This window comes from Microtus pennsylvanicus, chromosome 2 (assembly GCF_037038515.1).
Source record: "Microtus pennsylvanicus isolate mMicPen1 chromosome 2, mMicPen1.hap1, whole genome shotgun sequence".
In the NCBI taxonomy this organism is placed as follows: domain Eukaryota; kingdom Metazoa; phylum Chordata; class Mammalia; order Rodentia; family Cricetidae; genus Microtus; species Microtus pennsylvanicus.
In genome coordinates, this window is record NC_134580.1 from 100,933,396 (window position 1) to 100,961,331 (window position 27,936).

The window sequence follows — 27,936 nt, forward strand, 5'->3', positions numbered from 1 at the left end:
TGAGGAAAAACCAACCCACATACATTTCTATATATTTTATTTCTTGTGGTGCTGGGATTTGAATCCAAGCTTTGGGGAAGGCAGGCAAGTGTTTTCCTTGCCTTCATTTTCTCTATATCGTCAGCAGTTTGTTAAATTGAAAAATTACAAAACCCAAATCCACCCTCCCCATACACAAACCAATGTGCAGAATCTGGCAAGAAAAACCAAAGGAATTTGAAAATGAAACCATAACAAAAGTTTGAAACCCATGTCTGCCAGAGCAGGACCCAGAAGTACTATCTCGGTGTTTATTGTGCCATACCCACAGACCAAACTTTGCAGTTTGTCATTTTCTGTAAACGTCACAAGAAGTCTGTTAAACCAGGTTACTGCTCAAAAGATGGTATCTTTTGTAGATTTCTAGATCTCATAATCTTAAATATGACGCGTGTGGGTCAGTCACAAGGCTGAAGACTTCCTATCATTTGCAGTCTTACTACATCTGACTTAGTTTTGTTATTAACCAGTGAGAATTTGAAGTGCAGTCTTTTAGTTTAGCACACTTCCAGGGCAATGGTGAGCATGCATTGTGCAGACGGCTCTGATGGACACTGGGAAAGATCATTGAGGTGCTATGTGGATATTTCTGCCCCAGGCCCAAAAGGGAATAAAGACAAAGTCAAGGAAAGCCCTAGCCGTGAAAGATGCTCCAGTTTCACCAGCTCCATAAACTTCCAAGTGGGCACCTCAAACCACACATGCTGTTCCAGCCTTGCAAAAGGACTGCAGTCTACCCCAGGACATGGCTAACTTTTCCTACAAAGTTTCCACAGTAAAAGTTTAGTGTTATCACAGCCACACACCTCTGCCGCTGTAGCATGAGAGCAGCCGTGGGTGTAGCTGTGTAAGGACCCATTTTCATAGGAACATGATGGCCACTGGAACTTAATCTTCACATCATGAAATATTGCACTGACTAATAACATTTAGAGATGCAAACCCCACTTTGAGCTCTTGGGTCAAACAAAAATGGCTGCAGGCAAGGCCTGGCCAGGGAGGGTTTATAGCTGGCCCCAAACACTGGAGAGGCTTATTCTTCTCAGGGTTTCTTCACACTACTCATCCGTCTCACTTTCGTGTAGTTTCTGTCCCTTTTGCAGGTTTCTGTTAATGGAGGGGCATTACAAGTCATTGGCACCAGAAGAAAAAGGCTCTTTAATATCCTGTCTTACCTAGACAATTTATAAACAAATGGTTTACTTCTTAAATACTTAAGAGTGCATTGCAGTTTGAGACTACAAAGTTAGATGGTATGCTTTAAGGCCTTTTACCATTAATTAATCAATGAAAATAGCAAAAGTTTAGGGCACTGTACATCTCGTTTTTAATAAACCACAAGGCAAAACAACACTTTATTTAATAATCATATAGGAAATTTCATTTGAAAATGGCAAATACAGTACATATACAAAGAACCTGATCTTCATTACACAGATAAACCCCAACTACAAAATCTTTCTAAAATCAATCATATGCAAAATACTTGGTTTTTGGAGGGGTGTACAGGAAAGTATATACAATTTCTTAAACCGTGATATGGCTTATTTAGTCACATATTTAGAGAGGCAGACACTTTCCAAATACAAGGTCTCTTCTAGGTATAAAAGGGACAGACTGGCACATTTCAGCTTTGTGCTGCATTTATTCTTGATGGCACTATTTAAATTGACACTGTCATGGATTTAGCTGTCACAGTCTCCAAAGACATTTACCAATCTTAACAAAAACCAGATAATGACTGTTGGTTCCCCACAAACCTTTTGAAACCAAGAACTCAGTGACTGGCTTGATAAACGGAGACCTTGTAACACTGAGGAATCCCGTTTCTTCTTTCCAGTCTGCAGCGCCCACTAATATCATAATGTATCTAACTGCCAAATCAAATCTGAAAGGCTGCCCTGCAGGACCCATCTGACAGCCCTGGAGCTGGAGTGTGCAATGATGCTCTGTCGTTAGGCGACACCTGGAGGTCAGACTTGCTACCCTCAGCACAGTATCCAGCGAGATGTCACTGTTCATGTCTAACTAAGACCAGATGAACTCATCCCGTATGTAGGGACAAATTCTGTAACTCTGGCTATACACAAGGTGGTCAACAGCAAAACTGCCCAAAACTGTACCTGAAAAGGGTTCAGATTCCGTAAAAGCATCTTATGATGATGAACCAAGGATCATAAATACATAAAGCCAAATGCAGCTGAACTGCGTGCTTCAGAGTCAAAATCTCCAAGAGTCCTTCAAGTGGGGCTCAGTCTATTTCTGTTTCATATGCTCTACTAAGTTCAGCGTGCAGAAATCTAGGCAGGGGATGATCTGCTGTTATAAAACCTTTCTCACCTGGAAAGCTCTCTCTGAAAAATGAGAGAGAAGCAGTGTATCTACATGATCTTTCCTGTGTCCATTCTGGGAAGGATCACCTAAAGACAAATACTGACAGGTGAACCTCCTGGGCTAAAGAATTCATAATTAGGAAACACTTTAGAGAGAAGTAAAGCCCCAACCCCAAACTGAAAAGAAATACAGTAAACTAAGAAATCCAGTGATCCAGCAAACAGTGTTGATGGGAGCTATGAAGATCTCTGCTCACATCAGGACCTGCAGCCATGGAAACAATATAGCTGTATGTAAGAATCACAATTCTCCAGGTTCTGACTATCAAGTATGTCTTATTCACTGCATTCTCGTTAATCTTGTTAAGGCAACAAGATCATTAGTCAGACAACAGTAAACTGAAATAGTAAAATTAGTAAAACAAAAGACGGTAGGGGGCCAGCGTTGTGAAACACAGGTTAATGTCTACAGTAACTGATTATCTGCAAATATTCGGTAGATGTATTGCAATGGAGAACTGCCAAGTTTTTATGTTGTGATGTTTCCCAGTGCAAAACCAGCACCACATCTCTCCAATTCAGACTCTCGTTTCACAGAGCAAAGAGCTTCCACAGCTCAGCAGTGAAGGACAGCCCAAACCCCACAGCTGTGTAGTCCCTGGAGTAACTGCTGAATTAATGTCCTCCTCTGCGGGTACTGACAAATTAAAAAGTAAAATCTACCAGTTCTCCATCATGTGGAAGCAGTAAAGTACAAGGTCTAGCTCTTGCTGCAATAATAAAGCACAGAAACTTCAGGCACACCCCACCTTAAGTAGAACAGGATAGTTAAGATTCCCAAGTTTTCAGTGTTTCTGTATTTTTAAAAAACAACCCCTTTCAATATTCAAATAGATTTTTAGGCTGTCTTATCAAATAACTTAAGGAACAAGTCACTATGAAAATCTAGATATGCCCACATTGTGATAAAGGATGCCTATAAGAAACTCATGGTATGATAAACGTTAAGTACAAAATGTACATTTTCCCTTTCTTTCCTAGATACCTAAAGGCCACACATGCCCAGGCAGCCACTTAAATGCCTGCTACTTATTCATATGGTTATCACCATTTTATTTAGTTTGTTGTCTAAAATTTTGAAATTTAAACATTTATAAACACAATAAAAATTCAACAAAGTTAACTTTCCTCTTTTTTTTTTCAAAGCAACTTTGAATTCAGCAAATACTACTGTGTTTTATTAGGTAACAACAGCTATTTTTTGATACTATCAATTTCCAATGGGTAAATCCGGATTTCCTTATTTTAGTTTTACACGTAGGGAAAGTCTGAAGTAAGAAGATAATACCTATTTCTCACTCTTCATTTACACATCATTTGGGTTTCTAGGATTTCAATTCACAACTTGTTTGAGACACTGTTACTCTACTGTGATTCTCTGACGAGCCAAGGACCATATGAAGTGTCTATGCTGGAAAGAGATTGTCTCAAAACAACTGCTGGAAATGAAATATGAATATTCATGACTATCTCTTTAACAAACTTCTGCCAATCATGTTCCCTTAAGCTTGGAAATATTTATGCTTCTTCCCTAGACATAGCTTTAATATCCATCCTTAGTTCATTTTTGTGCACGCACATACATGACAAGAAAAAAAAAACAAGAATAAAAACAAAACCCTTTCCTTTCTGTTTTCTCAGAGTATTTTCTCCACCCAGCCCTCTGTATTTTATACTATGGCACTATTATAAAACTTCAAGATTGTATCTGGGGCTTTCTGTAATGCACAGAGAACCCCTAACCCATATCATAAAACAGAAACTCTCTCTGGAGCAACAGGGTACTCTGCATGGTGGGCATTAATAAACTCAGGTACTCTATTGGTCACTGAAAGATGCATACAGATGACCTGGTGTACACACGAGAACAGGGTACCAAGCAAACGATTACTAACAATGCTGGCAGTTCTTTAAAGGGGAGCTTTGTCTCTTACTGTTCGTAAGACAATTCTACATAAAGCACAGAGTGATTTGCAGGGAAGACAGAAATGCAAACCTTCACACCCCACCGCTTGCTCCTCTGGTTTAGATCATCATATGGTAAGGTGATTTAAGGTTAAATCTAATGTCTGTTATTCAGAGCTATATTAAAAATTTCCTAAATAATTCAATGATAGTGACCACATTATGTGAATATTTCTGGTACGATTACAAATAATCAAAACATTGAGATTCAAAACCCAGTAAGATCTGGAAAATTTGCTTATAAATTATGACTCTAACAAATATCAAGAGTTATTTGTGAAATAAAACAGTTCTGAAACACTTAGGAATACATGCTTATTCCATTTTCTGGGTATTATTACTTTCTGAAATCTGTTGAGGGCTAATTTTTATAAAAAGAGAACACAATTCCAGAAACTAGATGCCAAGGTTACACAGACACAAAAATCCCAAATAATTCAACACTGAGTTTGCTAGCACTCACTTCATACGACAGGCCTGTAAAAAGTAGTTTTCGATGAAAATACTGAATTCTGAGTCTTCCTGTGCATCTTGGGTATTTTGTCAAATGAGTGAAGTACGGTCTTGAACGGTCTTCTATGAGGTATCTGCAGAGCTATAGCTTACTCTGTAAACAGTACTTTGGAAACTTCACCCGAAAATCATGCAATTATCAGTCAGATCGGAGGGACTGTTTTTGTGAGACCGGTGCTTGACATGTACACAGCTGTCAGGGACTCCATTAGTATACGTTTATTGCTCTCAAGTCTGTGACTGTAGGATAAATAAGGCTGTAGACCCCAAGTACATAGAATCAGGTACTGGAACTCTGACAATTTGCACAAGTTCTGTTCATTTCTTGTCTGTAGCTCTGGAGCTGAATAGTGCATTTATACATGCCAAATGTGTTCAGTAATAAATGCTTAGCTTTGGACTGTACTTCTTCCCACTTAGATGAACTTCCAGGAACTGCAATATCAAGAAAATATCACATTATCTATTGTACACTGCTATATTATTAGTAAGCAAGATTCAGAGAAGAAACAACAGTACACTGCAACCATACGCTCATCAGTCTGATGCCCCCTCTCTTAAGCCCTTCTTTTCTGCTGTAGAAGTCATACATAGCCCAGAATGGCTTCCCACGATCTCAGTCTTTCCACGCTCAATAGAGAGAATGCTGAATACAAGCCTCTTGTTTAAGGACCTTATGATCCTTAAGAAAGAACCAAATGCATATATTATTTTGATTTTAAAAAGCCATCAGTCTCTGAAATGATTTAAACAAGAGTGTGGTTTTTATTGTATAAAAGATGGCATAGTAAAAGTATGTAATACCTTTAAATGCAGGTAGATATCAATTTGTAATATCTTCTCTCAAAGAATTACAAAAAAAATAAATGCTACTATTTCTTTATTTGGAGTTCTGGGAACTGAACACAGGGCCTCACAAGTGCTCTACCCCGAGCTATCTTCCCAGCCCTTTGGACCTGCAATTCATCTTTTGAAGAGCCTCACTCTCCACTAAGTCTTTTTATCAGAAAAGTCGTCAGACACATGACAAGCTCAGATGTTGGTTCCAAAATCAGACACCTTTGAATCCCATCAGCAACATACTTAGCTGCATGTGAACTATGGCAGTGGATTTCCCCGAAGTGAGAGACCAGATATTCAAGTCTTCCACAGAATAGACATCTTCTATTTTCATCAGCGACTCTTTGATATAATCTACATTCAAGTGGCTTGGTACACCTATTAGTTTGGAACAAATAATTTGTAAGTTTACTTTGGTAGGAAATCTTATATTACATTTAAAGAAAACAAATGGTTTTGCCAAATTTAATTCCAATGAATTTGAAGCTTTGTTTACACTTTAAAATAAATACAGACATTCTTATAAAAATATAGGAAATATACAAGAATCAATACATACTTTAAAAATGTTAATTCTCACCAAAGTGGAGTAACAATCAGTTTACAATATTTAGCTCAACCTTAATAAGTTAGCTTAGAAAAAAATCTTTTTAACAAGGTTTCACCATGTAACCCTGGCTGGCCTGGACTTCTCCTATATAGATCAGCTTGACCTTGAACTCACAGAGATCTACTTTCTTCTGAGTCCTGAGTGCTGGGATTACAGACATGTGCTACTATGCCCAGCTTAGGAACAGTTAATAATGATAAATTATTGCTGAGAACTTTTCTCTTCATGCTTAGACATGCTTTCAGTAAGACAAGAATGTCAAAAAATATAACAAAGTCACAAATTAAATAACATGAAGGAATTAAATAAACCACAAGGTATAACTGCATTAAGAATCAGAAGCTGCACTTTATCCTAGCTTTACAGTTTATTAGTAGCATGACACTGAATGTCATGTATAAAATGTTTACATACTTTTTTTTGTTTGTAAATGTCAATTCACTCAACTGTCTGCTTTACCCTGAAAGGGTCAAGTGCATGGCCCAGGGACTGTACTGCTTCTTGTATGCTATGTACAAGAGAGTATCAGTAAAACACCAGACATGGCTCCTAGCCAGAGCAATCCCCTAGCTGGATCTCCACTAGGGAGGGGTAAATCCACAGTGGGATGCTAATGAGTGCTTACCTTCCAGTATTATCACTACTGTGTCCCATATGATGCGAAATGTTGTGAAAGCCACAAGTAATGAAAATATATATGTACAGATGGGATCAGCAATCTTGTATTCTGGCTAAAAGGCAAACAGATGAAGGTTATATGATTAAAGAGACTGACATTAAACACTATAAAGTAAGCAAGGCACACAGCCCCGTTCTTTATCTTTCTTTAACAGGATTGGAAAATACTTTTTTTTTTAATAAGTGGTATCAATCAATTCAAAACCATCTTTTATTAGGCAACCAGAAAGAATGCAAATGTGAAAGCATACCTTATGATTTTACAAATGTAACTTTTAAAGTATTAACGAAGTACGATTAAAATAATAAAAATTCTGAAATTATAAAGGGAGGTCTGAAAGTTATCACATTTGTTTAACAGCCTTCTCCAAACAAATAAATAGAAAAGAGATAAGACAACTCTCTCTTATAAAAGAATATACTATATTTTCATCTGATTATTTGGTACGAGATAACAAATTGATGTCCTCTTTCAGGAAGTGGAAAATACTTTTAAAACTTGGACACTAACTGAGAAACATCCTCACTCTTAAGATTTTTCAAATGGTTTGCCTCGCATGCCTTTTCTGGAAGTTTGGTCATTCTGTCTATTCTCCTCTGTGCCTTCTCTGAATTCTGAAATCAGAAGCATAACATACTGAAGCTGGAAAGAACTGTATCAGCCATCTGGACTGAAATACTCACTGGAGAGAACAGAATTAAAATTTAGAGTTGCTGCAAAGATGAGAACCTCAGCGCACAGCTCATGCAGTGGTTTGGTGACAAGGGTTAACAGCGAGCTTTACAGTGAAGGTGTTATCAAAGCCCACTACGGGTAAATCAGCTAGTAAGGTGACATCATTGTGCTACTGACAGTAAGTAACTATACCGACGGCCAATTAATCTGACACCAGTGAAAAATAAATAAAAAGGCATTAGTGTCCAGTACATTGATAAAGGACTAGCTTTTAAACTAAGCATTAGACATGTCTGAAGTAGAAAGCACACCATTTTACCTTGAATCTTATGATGTATGCAGCTATAAGCACACCAACACTCTGTACCAAATCACCCAGGGCATGTACAAATGCAGCTCTCACTGCCAAGCTGTCCTGCCCATGACTGTGTCCACTAGATACCATGGTCGGAGAATTTGAAGGCAGGGAGTGGGAATGGGAGTGGGAATGGTGGTGACCGGACTGGTTCAACAGAAACCCCATTCTGTTAAAAATGAAAGAAAACATATTATTTCTCTGAAATTATTGAGAGAACATCTATTACTACTCAGACAGTAATGGAGCAATGCAGAACAGTCATTTAAGAAGGATGAAAGCAACTGCTACACAGAAAATTTGTTGTAGGTTCATGGAGCTTATGGTCTGCATGGGACCTCAGAAGTGCAAGCACACAGCCAGTTAATGTGAAATGCTTTGGAATGTATACAGCTTTGTAGACGTATGGAAGATGAGGGGCCAGGTGATGGGGTAGGTGGGTGGGGTGGCACAGAAGCGCTCTCTCAGAATCCTTTGAGCAGAGACTTTCAGAAGTCAGGAGCAGATGGTGGATGCGTATTCTAGGAAGAGCAGCAGGCAAAGGCTTAAAATGAAACTGCACTCCATGCACTTGAGAAAAGGATGGCATTGTGGCCAAAATAAGGAAAGTAAGAAGTACTAAGGCAAATGGGGGCTGCACAGGGTTTTATTTTAAAAGGTGGTTGTAGGGACTTCTGATCTTTATTCTAAATTTGAATAGAAGCCACGAGACAGTGATTTTTAAACTGAGGCCACTAGACCATATTTGGCTATGTTTTTTAAACATGAAGTTCTATTAGAATACAGGCATATGTATTCACACAGTGAACATGGCTGCCTTTGTTCACATCGTGTAGCTCTCAAAGACTCACTAACGAGGCTTCTTGTTGTTTTAGAAGTGTGGGAATCAACCCAGGGCCTCATGCATGCTAGGGAGGGCTCTATCACTAAGCTCCGCCTATAACCCCATCTATTCTCTAAAGAAAGTCTGCTAACTTCTGCTCTAAATGATTAAGTATATAACATATTTCAGTAGTTTTGAGGAAGAAAATTGATTCTAAAAGCTAGCTAACAGGCTGGTGATATGGCTCAGCAGGCAAATGTGCTTGCTACTAAGTTTGACAGCCTGAGCTTGATTCCTGTAACCTACATGGTCAAAAGAGAGAAATGTTTCCTATAAGTTGTCCTCTGACCTCTATGTGTGCACAATAGCATGTGTACACAAATAAAATATATGCAAAAAACTTAAAATGTAGCTAATGTAAGATTATTAAATATTAAACAACATACTTGGCTATAATTAAATTCCTTAGTGTTAAACACATGGGCAAGTTAATGAGTTTAGCACGCTCCAAATAAAACTGATGTACTATATTTTGAATATGAAACTATTTTATGCCTGAATGCATGCATATGCAATTGTCTTTTCGCTTACAGCATGTGAGAAAACACTGTGCTTACATGACATTAACTGCAACTCCAACAGCTGCGGTGATGAGCATGATGTCACCGTTTATTTCATAGTTCATATGGATTGTTCTCTGCACAGCTTCATATAAGAGGAATCCCATAAGTACATACACCAACATCACACTGATCATAGCTGACAAAACCTCTAGAAGGGAAGATGGAAAACACATGTATCTTCAGCACAGCTGTTACACTGTATACCAACTAAACACTGCTCAGTTTTTTACTTACAACACTATCTTATTTTTGTCATAAAACATTTTTCTTAAGTATTTTACAACTTGAATTGTCTAGACCCTTAACTAATTCATCTCCATCCTCTATTTATTTATCAAATTATGTATATTTACAGGCTATTCACAAGGTAAAACTGAAACAGAAAAATAATAGATCAGATGAGATCGGGTGCGTTCGGGGTGCTATGGCCGTAGACTAGAAAAATAATGGAAATGTGACCACAGACAACTTAACAGCATAACAAGAGGCATGTGAGGTAGCTCGGCATGCACACAGCCCTGGGCCAACTTCTGGCTTCATTCAGGTCTGCTGGTGCATCTGTAATCCCATTACTCATGAGGTAAAGTCAATGGATGGGAAACTCAAGGTCATTATCCCCAGCTACATACTGAGTCTGTGGCCAGCCTGCGATATAGGAGAACTGGTCTCAACAGCACAACAACAAAATAAATAACTTAAAAGAAAAGATTGGGTAAGAAAAATAATTTTTAAAAAGAAGTAAGAAACTAAAGAGTAATCTGTCATAGAAAGAAATGGAAAAATTCTCAATAACAAATGTAATAAAAGAAAATTGTATTTTATTACTTTGTATGGGTGTTTGGCCTGCATGGATGTCTGTGTGTCATGTGTATGTTTGGTGCCCTCGGAGGACAGAAGAGAACATGGGAGCCTGTGACTGGAGCTATAGACAGCTGTGGGTGTCATGTGGACGCTTGGGTTCTGGGTTCTCTGGAAGAGAAGCAGCCAGTACTTTTAATCACTTAGCAATCTCTCCAGCCCCTCAAAATTCTTATATCCTTGTTAAGTTGGCAAATAAATTTAAGTCTGATAATTTCTAAAGTTAGCAAGAATATTAATGTAAATATTAAATGGTTAGCTTTTTATTATTTGATTTCTTTATTTACATTATTGCATGTATTTGTTTTTTAGTTAACTAATAAAATATTTTATTATTTTTATTGAGCTTTACATTTTTCTCCATTTTCCTCCCTTTATCCCCTCTCCCCTTCTACCCACTCCTGTGACCTCCCAATTTACTCAGGAGATCTTGTCTTTTTCACCTTCCTATGTAGATCCATGTATGTCTCTCTTAGGGTCCTCTCTGTTGTCTAGTTTTTCTGGGGTTGTGGCCTGTAGGTTGGTTTTCCTTTGTTTAATGTCTAAAAGTCACTTAGGAGTGAATACATATAATATTTGTCTTTCTGGGTCTGGGTTACCTCACCTAATAGGTTTTTTCCTAGATCCATCTATCTGCCTGCAAATTTCAAGATGTCAGCTTGGTGGTAGTGGCGCACGCCTTTAATCCCAGCACTCAGGAGGCAGAGGCAGGCGGATCTCTGTGAGTTCAAGGTCAGCCTGGTCTACAAGAGCTAGTTCCAGGACAGGCTCCAAAACTACAGAGAAACCCTGTCTCAAAAAACCAGAAAAAGAAAAGATGCCATTATTTTTTTCTGCTGTGTAGTACTCCATTGTATAAATGTACCACATTTTCTTTATCCATTCTTCAGCTGAGGGGCATCTAGGTTGTTTCCAGGTTCTCGCTATTACAAATAATGTTGATGTGAACATAGTTGAGCACATGTCCTTGGGGTATGATTGAGCAAAATAGAAAAAAAGAAAGCATATTCAACTAATGGTGCTGGCATAACTGGATATCAACATGTAAAAGAATGAAAATAGATCCATACCTATTGCCATGCACAAAACTCAAATCCAAATGGATCAAAGACCTCAACAAAAAACCAACCACACTGAACCTCATAGAAGAGAAAGTGGGAAGCACACTTGGACGCATTGGCACAGGAAACAGCTTCCTAAATATAATCCCAGTTGCACAGACACTGAGAGAAACAATTAATAAATAGGACCTCCTGAAACTGAGAAGCTTCTATAAAGCAAAGGACATGGTCAACAAGACAAAACAGCAGCCTAAAGAATGGGAAAAGATCTTTACCAACCCCGCATTGGACAGAGGGATGATCTCTAAAATATACAAAGAACTCAAGAAATTGGTCATCAAAAGAATAAATAATCCAATAAAAAAATAGGGTACAGACCTAAACAGGGAACTTTCAACAGATGAATCTCAAATGGCTAAAAGACACTTAAGGAAATCTCAACATCCTTAGTTGATGGAGGAAGGTCATTGGTTAATTAATAAAGAAACTGCTTGGCCCTGATATGTTAGAACGTAGGTGGGTGGAATAAACAGAACAGAATGCTGGGAGGAAGAGGAAGTGAGCTCAGACTCTATAGCTCTCCTCTCTGGGGCAGACACGATGAAGCTCTGACCCAGGATGGACGTAGGCTAGAATCTTCCAGGTAAGTGCACCTTGGGGTGCTACACACATTATTAGAAACGGGCTAGTCCAGGTGCGAGAGTTAGCAGAGAAGAGGCTAGATATAATGGGCAAGCAGTGTTTAAAAGAATACAATTTGTGTGTTGTTATTTCGGGGCATAAGCTAGCCAGGCAGCCGGGAGCTGGCGGCAGGAATGCAGCCTGCAGCTCCCTCAACACTTAGTCATCAGAGAAATGCAAATCAAAACAACTCAGATTCCATTTTACACCTGTCAGAATAGCAAAGATCAAAAACACTGATGACAACTTATGCTGGAGAGGTTGTGGGGTAAAGGGAACACTGCTGCATTGCTGGTGGGAGTGCAAGCCAGTACAGCCCCTTTGGATGTCAGTGTGGTGATTTCTCAGAAAATTAGGAAACAATCTACCTTAAGACTCAGCAATACTGTTGTTGGGTATATACCCTAATTAATTTATTTTTTAAAAAACAACCTTTTCTCATTTTGCATACCAATACCAGTTCCTACCCCCTCCCCTCCTCCCACTTCCTTCACTTTTCCCTCCCACACGCCATCCACTCCTCAGAGAGGCTAAGGCTTCCCATGGGTGTCAACAAAGTCTAGCACATCACTTTGAGATAGGACCAAGGCCCTCCCACTATCTAGGCTGAGGAAGGTATTTATCCAAAGAGAATAGGGTCCAAAAAGTCAGCTCAAACAGTAGTGACAAATCCTGGTCCCACTGCCAGTGGCCCCACAGACTGCCCCAGACATACAACTGTCACCCACATTCAGAGGACCTACTTTGGTATAAGGTTTTTACTGTTTTTGAAAGCCAATTATAAAGCTAATTAAAACTTAAAATGCATATATTTCTTGATCTAGCAATTTTACAAGTAGGAAAGTACAGGCATACAAAGGTATCTAGAAGGCTTTGCATTGTAACACACACATGAAGATATGTTAAATGTACATCCAGCAAGGGATAGATTTAGTATTATAAGGGGTAAGTATTATATACACAGTGAGGATACCAGACACCTACTTATAATACTTAAAAGGTTAAATATTATATACACAGTGTAGATAACAGCCACCTACTTATCCATTTTAAAAGAAAAGTAGATAACAAGAAAAACAAAAGTTGGGGAAATTAATGATTACAAGACAGACAGAGATAGAAAGCATGTATCTGAGAAGTGGAATGAATCGGGGTTTAGGGTATTTTTTCATTTTATTCTTTTTGGTAATGTTTTAAATTAAAAATTTTTAAGCCACAAACATTAAAATTATACTAAGGAAAATCTGATGATTTATAATCAAGAAATACAAAACACAGATTACATTATCTGGCTTAAAATGCTAATCAAATAATATTATTGATTATTCTGATTAAACAAAAAAGCTCTCTTACTATGGATAAATCAAGGTTTGGAAAAATACCAGGAATAGAGATAATTACTGCTTAAAAATCTTTTTTTATTTAAAGTGACAAGATGCATATTGCAGTGGTTTGAAAGAAAATGATCCCCCAAAGGAAGTGTCACTATCAGGAGATGTAGCTTTACTGGAGTGGGAGCAGCTTTGCTGGAGGAAATGTGTCACTGCAGAGGTAGGCTTTGAGGTCTCATATATGCTTAAGACACACCTAGTGTCTCAGACCACTTCCTGTTGCCTGCAAGTCAAGATGTAGGACACTGAGCTACTTCTCCAGCACCATGTCTGCCTGCACACCACCAAGTCACACCATGAAGATAATGAACTAAACCTCTGAAACTGTACGTGATTTCCTTCTATAAAAGTTTCCATGGTCATGGTGTCTCTCCACAGCAACAGAAACCCTAAGAAAGAAGTTGGGACCAGGGACTGGGGTACTGCTGTGATGGGCCTGACCATACTTTTGTTTGAGGGAATATGGACTTCGGGACTGTGGATTAGAAAAACAGTTGAACACTTTAAGTGCTGCTTAATGGACCATACCAGTAGTAGCACAGAAGACCGTGGTGCTGAGTGTGATTACTGTGAGGGCTGGCTCAAGAGATTTCAGAGGAGAATAACTTTAGTATGTTGCCTAGAAATCATTCTTGTGATACTTTGGTGAAGAATGTGGCTGCTTTTTTGCCCTTATTTGAAAAGTTTGTCTGAAGCTAAAGTGAAGAATTTTGGATTAATTCCATTGGCAGAGGAAATCTCAAAAGAACCTAGTATAAATTCTGTTGTTACTAGTGCTAACTCTAAATAAGATATATAATGAAAAGGAGCAGGCTAAACAAGGAAAAAATATTTGAGGAGAAAGTAGAATAGAGCTAAATTCTGTGTTCAAGGAGATAAACTGATTAAGAAATGGAATAAAGGGAGTGGTGACCTCAGGGAAGGATCCCACCCAGCTAAGCTTCCAACTTGTGAAAAGGAATTAAAGAAAAGCTTAGAGCCTGGCAGTAGTGGCACACACCTTTAATTCCAGCACTAGCGAGAAGCAGAGGCAGGCAGATCTCTGAGTTTGAGGACAGCCTAGTCTACAGATCCAGTTTCAGGGCAGTCAAGCTTAGGCAGTGGAGGTGAAAACAAAGCTGGTGAAGATGTAATTGAACATGGGGGCCATGCTCCAGGCTCCAGCAAGCAGAACTTGGTAGCTTTGGCCGTATGGTTTTGACCTTAGAGTCAAGGACTAAAGAAAGGGTTATAAAACCTAACTGTAACTAAAGAAAGCCACTGAGGCCAAGCATCTGTCAGGGGTGTCACTGAACTGGAGGCCCAGAGAGGTCATTGTGTGAAGCTGTGAAACTGAAGTTGGACTGTCTTGGAGGCCTCAAGATGTTAGAGATTCCAGAGTTGTGGGATACCTGCCTAGGAGAGCTGCTAACAGGGAATAGAACCAACTTGAGAGAAAGAAGTATGTTGCAGACAACAAAGCTGAAAGGAATTGGAGATCTGAAGAGCATTTTGACAAGGAGATGTAGAGTCTGGATGTTGGAGGATACCACTAGTTAGTTCCTGGCCGTTTAGCCTCGAAATAATCACACAGAAACTGTATTAATTAAATCACTGCTTGGCCCATTAGCTAGCTCTAGCTTCTTATTGGCTAACTCTTACATATTAATTTAACCCATTTCTATTAATCTGTGTACCGCCTCATGGCTGTGGCTTACCAGCTAAAGTTCGGTGTCTGTCTCTGGTGGGGTTATGTGGCTTCTCTCTGACGCTGCCTTCCTCCTCCCAGCATCCAGTTAGTTTTCCCAGCCTAGCTCTGTTCCCCTATGGATCTGCTATAGGCCCAAAGCAGTTCCTTTATTAACCAATGATATTTACAGCATACAGAGGGGAATCCTACATCATCTAGAGTTTGCCCAGTTGGTTTTTAGTCTTGCTTTGATCCAGTATTTCCTCACTATGCTCCCTTCCCTATGTTTTGGAATGGTAATGTATATCCTGTGCCATTAAATGGGAACTGCTTTTTGATTTTGATTTTATAGGGAATTATAGTTAAGAAAAAAAAAGACTTTAAACTTTGGACTTTAAAACATGGTTGAGACTGTGATATACTATGGGGGCTTTTGAAGTTGATCTGAGGCCTTTTTGTGTTATGATATGGCTACAAGCCTTTGGGGGCCAGGGAGTGGAATGTGGTGGTTTGAAAGAAAATGGTCCCCAAGGGGAATGGCACTATTAGGTGTGGCTTTGCTAGAGGAAGGCTTTGAGGTCTCATACATGCTCAAATCAAACTCAGTGTCTCAGACCTCTTCCTGTTGCCTGCAAGTCAAGATGTAGGACACTTGTCTACTTCTCCAGGACCACGTCTGCCTGCACACCACCATGTCACACCATGATGACAATGGACAAAACTTCTGAAAATGTAAACCAACCCAATTAAATGTTTTACCTTTATAATAGTTGCTGTGTCCATGGTGTTTCTTCATAGAAATAGAAACTCTAACTAAGATACAAAGACAGGTTAAGTCGCTTCCCAGAGAAAAGGAAAAGTTCAATTAGACTATGACTCACTCCAGATGTCTCTTTCTTGTTTTGGGTTGGTCTCTGGTCACATAGCTTACAATAAGTTTATCACTCTGTATACCACACCTACAGTACCAATGTTGACCACTTCATTCATGTCTTTCTTATGCCTCAATTTAAATTCTCATTTCTAGCAAGTTCTAGAACTTGCTAGTTCTTTTCCTCTAAGAGTTCATAGGATGTGATTTAAAATGCAGTAAGATGTGAATAATAAAAGGCATGGATTTTGTCATAGGTAGGAGGAAGCTGCTAAAAATGAATCACAACTAGGTAAAGGGCTTTTTTTAGATGCTTGTACAAAGGAAATTTTTAATTGAATTCTTTCTATTCCTCTAGCATCAGGGGATAAAACAACAAACTATATAGAATTAGTGCTGTAGCCAAATGCTTCTCAAGACACATCTGGCTGGCTCTGACCGTGATCTCTGCTCAGCAAACATTTTGAACAATACCTGTACTATCATCTTGCCATTGATATTGGCTGAGGACTTAAGCGATCATATCATGTACAAACTCTTCCTACCCCCCTACTCAAACAGCTCTGCTTAGTACAGTCTTTATATCAGTGCAATCCCTGAAGAGTTGGAAGAAATGCCATATAAATAAAGACAATTCCTAAGGTAATTCATAGAGAGCCAGATGGGGACAACAGTCTTCAGAATGGCCCCCTTGGAAGAGAATCTTTTTCCTCCTGAGGATTTGAGATTTCTTTCAGCGTTGTGGTTTCATTAAATCCTGAGTTTTATTAGCTTAGAGTAAAGAGACATGATCACATTAAATAAATCCAGACATTTAGAAACAAGGCTTCGGTCCTCCCTCTCTCTCTCTCCACATAAACCTGCTGCTGTAACTCAGTGTACATAAAGAACACCCAGAATGATTTCACACCGTCCACAGCTTTACACGAAGGAAGAGGAAAACTGTGGCACTGTAAGAGACTGTGGCGACAGCTCCAAGGGAAGAGGGTAACAGCTCTCCCACCCATTCCCACTGGCCCTCAGCATTTCTTTCCTACAAAGAAGCACAAATTCTGTCTTATCACAGAATGTAGATTCTTAACAAATTATGATAAAAATTAGCCAAACATTTTCAAGACTGGATATTCCAAAGAGCTTTACTGGCTTTTCTGTACACATGCATACACGCTACACAGCAGCCTTGAATTCATTCTAATTTTTTCAGAGAAGAAATGAAGCTGACTAAATGAAGAATGGTGATTCCTTAAAGTGCTGGGCACTGTCCTAAGTGCGGTCTAAAGAGTGAGGCACTTACTGCCCTTAATAACTCTGTGGGAGACACTATCATTAGCATCCTTTACAAACAAACAGAAAATGGAGGCACATAAATGTTGCGGAACTTGCCTAAGGTCAGCCTGGTAGGAAGTGAGACAGCCAAGATTTGAACAAAGCTATTGGTTTCTATGCTTCTTCTCATGGGTGTTTGAAAATACCCATTAAAAGGTTATAATCAGCTGGGCAGTGGTAACACATGCCTTTAATCCCAGCACTCGGGAAGCAGAGGCAGGCAAATCTCTGAGTTCAAGGCCAGCCTGCTCTACAAAGCAAGTTACAGGACAGTTTAGGACTACACAAAGAAACCTTGTCTTGAAAAGTCAAAAAAAAAAAAAGGCTCTAATCAACAGACCATAATTGTGTGTGTGTGTGTCTGAACATGGGTACATGTATGAGTGCAGAGGACTGCTAAGATCAGAGGCAGCTGACCACCGTGGGGCTGGAGTTACAAGCAGCTGATAGTTGGGAACTGAATCTTGGCAAGGTAGGTTTGGAGCAATGGCCCAGCAATGAAGAGATCTGGCCACTCTTTCAGAGGACCTGGGTTCAATTCTCAGTACCCATATGATGGCCCACAACTTTTACTTAAAATAAAATAAAATAAAATAAAATTTAAAAAGAGCAGTATGTGCTCTTAACAGAGACCTCTCCAGCTCCAGAAAATGTGATCTCTAATAGTAGAAAACATCTACACCACAGAACTAAGATGACAACTACAATTAAACTGTTGTAGAGTATTAGTTAAAGATGTGCTACATTTGTTTATGCTGTGGAATATTTGTTGATGATGCAAAGATACGTTGCAGTCTCTTATGTTGTGTTTGTTTAACTCTGTGAAGTTACTAGACCTAATTGTTCTAATAAAGAGCTGAAAGGCCAATAGCTAGCCAGGAGGGGGATAGGTGGGACCGCCAGGCAGAGAGAATAAAAAGGAGAAAAAGAGAAAAGAGGACACTGGGGGCTAGCCACTAAGCCACACAGGAAGATATGGAGTAAAAAGGCAAGAACAGATATAGAGAAATAGAGAAAGGTAAAAACCCAGAGGCAAAAGGTAGATGGAATAATTTAAGTTAAAAAAACTGGCTAGAAATAAGCTAAGCTAAGACGGGGCATTCATAAGAAAGAATAAATCTCCATGTAATTATTTGGGAGCTGGGTGGTGGGACCCCCCAAAGAGCAAAGAGTTAAAAAAATCAACTACATTAAATCATATTGATGTTTACTACTATCAGATAACAACTGATCTGGTTCATTGATACAGTGCTAATTTCTAATAACTCCAGTCCTTTATTTTGTTTCCTTATGAAGAATCTCATAGTTCTTTATCCAAAAAAGCCAAAGAATGTTATTTTTAATCTCAATTCTTTAATGTGAATTATCAAGTGCTGAGCTTTTCAAAGCAGAAAAACCTTAATTTGGGGGCTTCTATGCAAATACACATTGATATGGTCCTTCATATAATAGTTAAACAGTTATTTTATGTAGTTTCGGAGTAAGTAACAAGTTTAAAACCTCAGCAATAGTAAGAACCAGAGCTATGTAGGTAATAATTAAAATACAGATTTAAACCCTTCTAAATTAAATATTATGAATATATTTGCAAAATTACATTGATATAATGCAAGGTCAGTTACATACCATATTTTGTATATATGATGAAAATGCTTAAAATACGGCTTCAGTTGCAATTCTTAAAATACAAAGCAGCAGCAAATGCTTATTAGACAGTTACCCAGATGGTTCTGCTAGGTTCAATAAACTGGAACTAAGCCTCCTTATGCTGGCATCTTCAGACACGGAGACATGAGTAGCTAACCGCATAATCCTGTACTGTGTAGGGAGGCCTGAGTGGGATGTTCCATGGAGACAGTTTTGTGACTAAGTCTCATTATTTTCATTTGCTTTGCTCAAATCTACTATCATCTTAAAGATTTCAGTTAATTGGGGTCATAGTTCATTGTAGCTTTGCATTACAATAGCATAAACCAAAAGAAACTTATGCTACATACCTAGGCGATGAAATCCAAAGGTGAATCTTCTGGTTGGTGACTTTGAGGACAGCCACAAAGCAAGCAAAGTGAGTATGATGGCACTAAGGTCGGTTAGCATATGAAGAGCATCTGTCATAATTGCTAGGCTATTTGCGATGTATCCACCTGGGAGAAAGGGAAGGAAGATTAACTAAAAAAATGTAAGCAATCAAACTTGAAATGCACATCCTACAAAACATAACTGTGAGCTAAATTTCTATCCTGATACAACTGAATCAAAGTATTCTAAAATTTTATGCAAAATAGTATATATGTCATCTTTCCATTTATATGGGGATGGTTCCAGAAACCCCTGTGGGTATCAAAATCTGTGTGTGTTCAAGTACCTTATATAAAATGGTGTCTTTGCATACAAAAGAGAGGTGACAAGTTTTGCTCAACTTAGTAATTCTATGGTTATAGTGAGTTAATAACTACAGTATCTGAATACTGCAACAGTATTCAGGAAAACATTCAGAAAGAGCTGAACATAAAATGACATTGAAGAGTTCCATACAGTGAATATGGGTTCCACACAAAGGGTAAACATTAGCTTAGCTTATGTTTTTGAATACAGATAACAATCCCTGAAGAGAGGAACAAAAAAATGGTATTTAGAAAATATGTTGTAACCAATGGCATAGGAATAGTATGGTGTGTGCTTGTTAAGAGCGTCCATGTCTCCACAACTCATATTGGTGCTTCATCTCCGTTACGAGGTATTGAGATGTTGGAAATCGACACTGATCATTGGGAGGTAATGTTAAGAGAGGCCCTAAGTGGAAGGCCTCAGTTTAATAGGACTGTGGCCTTTCTTTTATTGAAAGAAGAGATCTGAATGAGGAACATCTTCCTTACCATGTGACTCAATACTGCTTTGAGACTATGAAAAAAAAAACACAACAAATGTGGCCTCTAGATTTTAAATTTCCTAGTCTTCAGAAACACAAGTATTCTGAATAAACTTTTCTGCTTTATAAATTACCTAATGGGTAGTATTCAGTTATGGCAACATAAGACAATATACATTAGGGTTTGAAATTTGTGATTCCAGGACTCCAGGCTTCTACTAGGAATCTTGGAACACATCCCCATGGACAAGTGGGGGACAACCACACAAGTGCTGAATGTATGTATGCATGTATATTAACATACATACTCTTTCTTTTCTCGCCTATTGATTTTATTCTCTTATTGGAGAGTAGAATAATGACTCATTTTCCTTTTTGGAGACAGGGTCTTACTATGTAGCCCTGGCTGACCTGGAACTCACTATATAGATCAAGGTGGCCTTGAACTCGGAGATCTGCCTGCCTCTGCCTCCCAAGCACTGATATAAAACATGCACCACCATGCCTGTCCCTCATTTTCTAAATTTTCTATGAGTTTTTGGATTTTTGTTTGTTTTTAAGTTCCTTTTAGGCTTTTATTGTTCAACAGTTTTTTCCTCCTTTACCCTGAATTTCTTTTTTTTTTCTTTTTGTTTTGTTTTTTCGAGACAGGGCTTCTCTGTAGCTTTGGAGCCTGTCCTGGAACTAGCTCTTGTAGACTAGGCTGGCCTCGAACTCACAGAGATCCGTCTGCCTCTGCCTCCCGAGTGCTGGGATTAAAGGCGTGCGCTACCACCGCCCGGCTTACCCTGAATTTCTTTTGCAGAACAACCTCTTCTTTTCCAGATACAAGATCTTATCTCAGCATACTAATTATATGATTATAACTGGTTTTTAAAACAGGTTTTTCATTAGCTTTCCTTATTTAGCCTTCTTTATACATACATGCTTTGAGGCATCTGACATGGTCCAGTGTGGCCTTTTTAGGATCCTCTAGTGCAGTAGTCTTATATTGGGTCCTGTAGGGGCAGCATTGGGATTCCCTGGGTTCCAATAAAAGCAAATGCTGGTCAGGCAGTGGTGGCACACACCTTTAATCCTAGCACTTGGGAGGCAGAGGCAGGTGGATCTCTGTGAGTTTGAGGCCAGCCTGGTCTACAAGAGCTAGTTCTAGGACAGCGAGGACTGTGACACAGAGAAATCCTGTCTCAAACAAACAAAAAAAATGCAAATGCTGGTCAGACATAGTGGAGCAAACTTTTAATAGCAGCATTTAGGAGATAAGAGGCAAGTGTATCTCAGTGAATGTGAAGCTAGCCTGGTGTACATAGTGAGTTCCAGACCAGCCAGGGCTATATGGTAGCAAGACTGTCTCAGAGTACATACATTCATTCATGCTCTGCCCTATCCCAAGCCTCTCTTATTAGAACTTCTGAGGGTGGGATCAGTACTTTGGGTTTTAACGAGTTCTCTTTGTGACTGTGATGTACAACAAAGCTTGTGACACATTACTGCAGTGTAACCTGGGTTGGTCCTCAGCTGGTGTTGACTTTCTTGAGTGTACTAAGCCAGTTAACTCTGTTTCTTTTCCAGTTTACAAGAGTTTTGCTATTTTTCTCATCTTTAGATTTTCCCATCTGTGTGGATCTATCCCTTCCCCAACAAGCCAAATCCCTTTAGTTCAGTTAAAGATATACTTTAAGACAGGGCAAAATTAAATATACCAGTTCTTTATCTAAAAGTTAAGTGTATATATCTTTATGTGTTTTTAGTTGCAAGAAAAACAGGTAAAATACTGACTTTCTGTTACCAAGTTCAAAGGATACTGATGTGGGATTCCCCTGTTTGCTGTGAATACCATTGGTGAATAAAGAAACTGCCTTGGCCTGTTGATAGGGCAAAGTTGAACTAGGCGAGGAAAACTATACTGAATGTTGGGAGAAAGAAGGCAGAGTAAGAAGCCATGTAGCCCCACCAGAGACAGCTTCTGGAACTTTACCGGGTAAGCCACAGTCACGTGGTGATACAAAGATTAATGGAGATGGGTTAATTTAAGATATGAGGTAGCCAGAAATATGCTTAAGCTATTGGTCAAACAGTATTGCAAATAATATGGTTTTCCTTGTGATTATTTTGGGCTGAGCAGTCGGGAACAAACAAGTAACCTCCTTACAACAGGATATCTTAGTTTTTTTCCTCTAAGAAAATCTCTTATTTCCTCTTTGAAATACTATAGTCCTCCTCATCCTACCCTGAGGCACGTATTCCAAGATTGTCACTGGACACCTGGAATCTTGTCTAGTACAAAATACTGTACATATATTTTTCATACACATACAATCCTTTGTATATGTATGATAAAGTTTAAATTATTAGTTAGGGACAGGAAGAAACTAACAGAATAACTAATAATAAGATAGGACAGCTGCAAGAATACACCATAATAAAAGTTACAAGTGGATACATTAGACAAAGGGATGATTCACATCCAGGGCAGGATGGAGCAGGACTCTAAGATTCCATCTTAGTACCTACAACAGTGAACAATTTAAAACATGGGTGATTTAGTTCTTGAACTTTCCATTTCATAACTTTGGATATGGCCGTTGTAATCAAATAAAACGATAGATAGTGATATGAACAGTAAGGGAGGGGGACTGATGTAGTTTATTTCCTTGGATTTTGGGACATCTGTTTGCCTGTTTACCTTTCTAAAGTTGGAAGTCCTCAAGACATGGGCTCTCAGGTAATTCTGCCTATTCTGGGGACAACATCTACTGTGCTGGCCTGTCTTCTGGAGCACAGGTTTGTATTTAATAGCCCACCAGACATTTCTCCTTGTCTGCAGAAGCATGAAAATGAACATGTTTAAACAGTCATTGAGTCCATGTCCTGGTTTTGTTCTGCACCCTCTTTCCACTTCATAAATGATGTTTCTTACGTATCCAACTGGTAAGTGAGAAACTCAGGATCATTCGGGACCTGCTTTCTCCTCAACCCCCACATCCAGATCAGTCAGTTCTGTCTCCCTTCCCTCGAGACTCTGTTTCCAGCTGTGCAGTTTTCTGTATCTGCTCAGGTTTGTTTCTAACCAGGAGCTCTCTAAGTCCGCTCCCATTTTTGCACCCCCATTCCTTTCTTCATAGAACATCCACGGTGATCGTGTAAAAAGTCACCCTCCTACGTAAAGCCCTTCACTGGCTTCCAATTGTACTTAGAACAGAAACTGCACTCATTCAATGTGGTCTATCAGGACTTGTTTATCTGGTCCTCCTGCCTCCTTCCTTTATGCCTACTACACTCCAGTTACACTAGTCGTTCAGTTTCTTAAAAGAACTGAAAGTTTTGGGACCTTTGCACATGTTGTTTTCCTTGCTTGGATGATTCCTAATATCCTTTTTGTTGTTGGTTTTAAATGTTCCTATCAAGCCAAAACTATATCCCACTGGGTAATATGTCTATTTTTTTTCTTTGTAGAACTTAATACCTGAATTTACAATTTAATCACTTGGCTATTTAATGTTTGTTTCCTATGTTAGGTCAAGAACTTAAGATAATAACAGTCTTGCTTTCTATCACAGAGCTAGAACATGTAGGACAGTGCATGCAAACTAACATGTAGGTACCCAGAAAGGACCTGCTGAACAGAAGGGAGAAAATAAGGGACCCCTTGTAATGTCTTGAGCAAGTCAGAGGCAAACCTAGATTCAAAATCAAGTCGCTTCTTTCAAATCTTTACGTAATTTTTTATTGGCTCAAACTTCCCACATAAATGATTTATTTCTAAGTTCTCTGGGCATATTTTAATAAGCACTCCACTAGATCTAAGTCTAGAGATAACATTCTGAGCACTATGATTCCTATCATTTCTGTATTACTGACAAAAGGTTCTTCTATATTTGGGTTTCAGATCGGAAAGTATGTAGCTTTTGCAAAGTATTAACCAAATAAGAGACTCTGGAAGAGAAGTCAGGACAATTAAATGTTAATTTTTACTTAAGAGAAGTCACATCTAGAGTAATTTTAAGGGAGAAAATTATGATTAACATAACTAACTTCAAATACTCAGTATCAGCTTCAAAAACCACTAAGTCTGAAGATATTTTAGTTGCACGAGTTTGAGAAAGTCCCTGGAACTTCATCTGCTCAAGTCATGAGATCACGCTCTGACTACAACTTACCATTTCTGCATTAACAGTTCACACATTTGGAATTCTCTAACATAAAAAAATAATTCAGAGTATTTAGCCCTAAATGGAAGATCTATATAGCCTCCTCTGAGGCTTAGGGAACATGTGGAGGAGGGGGAGGAAGAGCTCAGAGCTGGAGGATGGGAGATGTGCCACAAAAGATGCCTTCTGCATATGGCACAGCTGCAGTGCTTATGGACTTGGTGCCACCGTGATTCCTTAACAAGGCTGCAGCAAGATTGGGCCTGTCAATATTTTATCTGGAAGAGAGAGGAATTCATGGTTTCACCTCTCCCCGAGGGACTACTGACAGCTAATGGTTTCTGGGGAAGAGGGTGCCACTTCTCTCCACGGGGTTCTCACTGATCATCTGCCCATGCTTCCGAAGTAACTTTTCTCCAGTGCTCACAAGTCACTGAGGGTGTCACAGACCCTAAAATGATATGAAAGTGGGACCCGTGTTGGGAAGAAGGTTCCCACTGAGAAAGAATGGGTGTGTATAATGAATAACATTCATTATAAACAGCATACAATATGGGAGAAATTAAAACTGTAATTAAAAATTCAACAAAAGTTCATTTACTATGTCTGTTTTGTATCATTCACTGTTTGAGGTATTAGGCAGTCAGCTTATACGTCAGCAAATAAAAGGCATGTAAATACAGTAAAAGTGGGAAAATGACAGGTTTATTCCAGACAGTCAAACACGAGGCTTTCAGAGGTGTCTTTTGAAATGAGAGACGACTAACAGCTAGCCAAGGGATGATCTGGGAAAGGCAGGGATATAAAAGCTGAGGTCAGAGGCTGGAGAGGCAGCTCAGTGGTCAGCTCACTTGCTACTCTTGTTTCTGTTCCCAGCACCCACATGGGGGAGTTCACAGCCACCTGTAACTCAGCTCCAGGGATCTGCTGCCTCTAGGCACCTGCACTCAGTCATGTGCACACACTCATCCTCCCCATACCCACATGTAATGGAAATGAAGTAAACCGGCTTGAAAAAGCTGGAAGGTGGGTGATGCGCCACATCTATCTGGGTAGTGGGCCATGGACTTCGCTGAGAGATAACTGATGACATTAGAATATAACCTATAAGATTTGTGTTTGCCTGGCACATATTTATGCTCAGATCTGTGGATAGGCACACACCTAAGGCAAGTACCTATGTTTGCATGTGTAATGCTTCTTATTACAGTGTATTTCTTATTGCAGTGAAGTCAACAAAAGTTTGAAAAACATTGGGGGATCAACTCATATGAAAGGCATAAGGGCAGGAGGAAGGCAGGCCTGAGGAAAGAAAGAGGATCATCATAGGTGAGCTCACTCTGAGGAAGCATGGTATGGCATAAGGTAGGGGACAAACATGATTCGCTACACACAGCTTCCACCCAAGCACTGGAAATCTGGGTTGCCAGGTCTCGTGCTGTCATAGTTCACTGTAAGAGACACCAGGAGAGAGCCATCTCCCTCGCCAATGTCACTTCCTAATCTGTCACTAAGAAGTTGTTCATCAGTCCCCTCTATATGCAAGTACTCCATCCGTGGATCCCACCAACCATGGATGGAAAACATCTGAAAAACACCATGCCTCACGACTCACCATGCATAGACGTGCTCTCTAAACAATACAGAACAATGGTATTTTGTAGTCGAAGTAATTTCCGAATAACTTAAAATACAGAAGGGTGCCTATGTAGGTCATATGCAAATAACAGGCTGCTTCATTTATGCAAGGGACCTTTATATAAGGTGCCTGTGGATGGGGCATCCCGAGATTCAGGTTTGTAGAGGGGACTCCTGGAACCAATCCACCTTGGATATGAAGGGGTGACTGTAAACTAATGGGGTAGCAAAAATAAGGTCTAAACTACCAACCTGAGAGTGAGAAATTATTATCTGAAATAATCAAAAAATGAGAAGGAAAATAAGCTCTCGCAACTGTGGAGGAGCCCTCGAGCTCACTTAGATTGTCCTTATAATAATAAACTTCCAGTTAGTTGGCAGGACTGAATTCTGTAAAGCCTTTGGTTATATAAAGTAAATGATATATAAAACGATCAAACAAGCCAACTGTAGAAAGTATAGTATTGTAGATAGCTCTGCCATTCCCCAATAAGTTGGCCTTCTAAGTTTTAACCCTTTCAGAACCCCCATGTGGGAAAACAGATGGTCTTCAGCAATGCCCCTTAACCGTACACAATTCGGATTCTAAGCAATGTTAGAATCATTTTAGATGTTCCGAGAGCAACCCGGTGTCCTATCAGAATCTGTAAAAAGAGAAGTTACACGATACACAATCAAGTTTGATTCTAAACCCTACAGGAGACGGCACACTGTTGGAGGAATTACAAGATATCCCCGCAAGCTCTCTGTGGACGCCCAGGGAACCGCACTTTGGAATCGGGTGGCCATTTCAAGCCCTGCACAGGTCTCTCCACACCTAACTCGCTTCCTGAAAACAAAGTTCCCACCTCAAGTTAGGCGTAGCTACCAGCTTGACAAAGTCAAGGGCCAGGGTGGCGGCGACAGCACTCACCCACGAGCTCTCCGATCATGAACAGCAAGTAGAGGACGGCGGCAATGGTCAGCCTGGTCTTCACCTTCCTCTGCTTGAGCAGCTCGCGCCGCTTGCTGCAGTTGTCACAGGGGTCCATCTTCAAACTCAGCTGACTGTTGGTCAAAGGTAAGTCCTGGTCCAATAAGGAGTCATCGTCGGCCTGGAGGGCCGGGTGCGCCCCGTTCACAGGCCTGTCCTGGGCTTCCGAGTCATCGTCGGCCACCACGACTCGAAGTTTATTAAAGCGCGAAAGCCCCTCGTCGCTCACTTCGTCCGAGAAGTCAAAGGCGCTGGTGTCATTTAAGAAGAGAGGCGCGTCGTCCTTCCTGAGCAGGGATTTGAGGCGCTTCCACGCGCCGGGGCCGGCCATGGCCGCGGAGGGCCGGCGGCTCCCCCTTCACCGGCGCTCGGGCTCCTCAGGGCAGCGCCGCGCGTCCCTGCCCATCGTGAGGAGAACGAGACCCGCTCCGCCCGCCGCGCCCCGACCGCGCGCCAGCTCCGGGGTGGCTCGGGATCCCGCGACTCTCAGCTACCCCGGGCCGCCGCCGCCACCACCGCGCATCCCCCTCCCAGACGGCTGGCGCTGCTGCGTCCAGGACCGGGATCGAGGCCGAGCTCCAGCCGCTGCGCTCGCCCGCCCGCCCGCCCGCCTCGCGCCGCTCGGGGAGGCCGGCCGCGGGGTCTGACAGGCCCGGCCTCCTCCGGCCCCTGCGCGAGGCGGCGCGTGCGCCCGCCCGTGAGGCGCGAGGGAGGGGTCGGCGCGGACACGCAGGCCGCCCGCGACTCGGGGGCGCGCGCAGGGGGGCGTGGTCACGCGGCGCCCCCCGCCCCCGCTCCTCCCAGCCCCGCCCCCTCGCCTCCGAGGTCCGGTGCGCTAGGAGCCCTCGGGTGTGTCGCGGAAAGGTCCCCCTCCTGGGCTGGGTGTCACTGCTCGCAATTTCCCTCCACTGGAGACGGGCCTGGGGAATCTCA

General features: G+C 40.5%; 1 protein-coding gene across 1 annotated transcript; it reads right to left on the minus strand.

Moving 5' to 3' along the window:
- Positions 1 to 1,342: 1,342 nt before the first annotated feature.
- Positions 1,343 to 27,693, minus strand: Slc30a4 (solute carrier family 30 member 4). The gene is made up of 7 exons (XM_075961997.1): positions 26,944 to 27,693; positions 19,370 to 19,516; positions 9,510 to 9,663; positions 8,034 to 8,238; positions 6,986 to 7,091; positions 5,994 to 6,128; positions 1,343 to 5,345 (listed from the first exon to the last, which is right to left on the minus strand). The coding sequence occupies exons 1-7, from the start codon at positions 27,332 to 27,334 to the stop codon at positions 5,191 to 5,193; spliced, it is 1,293 nt and encodes a 430-aa protein (XP_075818112.1). The 5' UTR covers positions 27,335 to 27,693; the 3' UTR covers positions 1,343 to 5,190.
- Between the last annotated feature and the right edge of the window lie 243 nt (positions 27,694 to 27,936).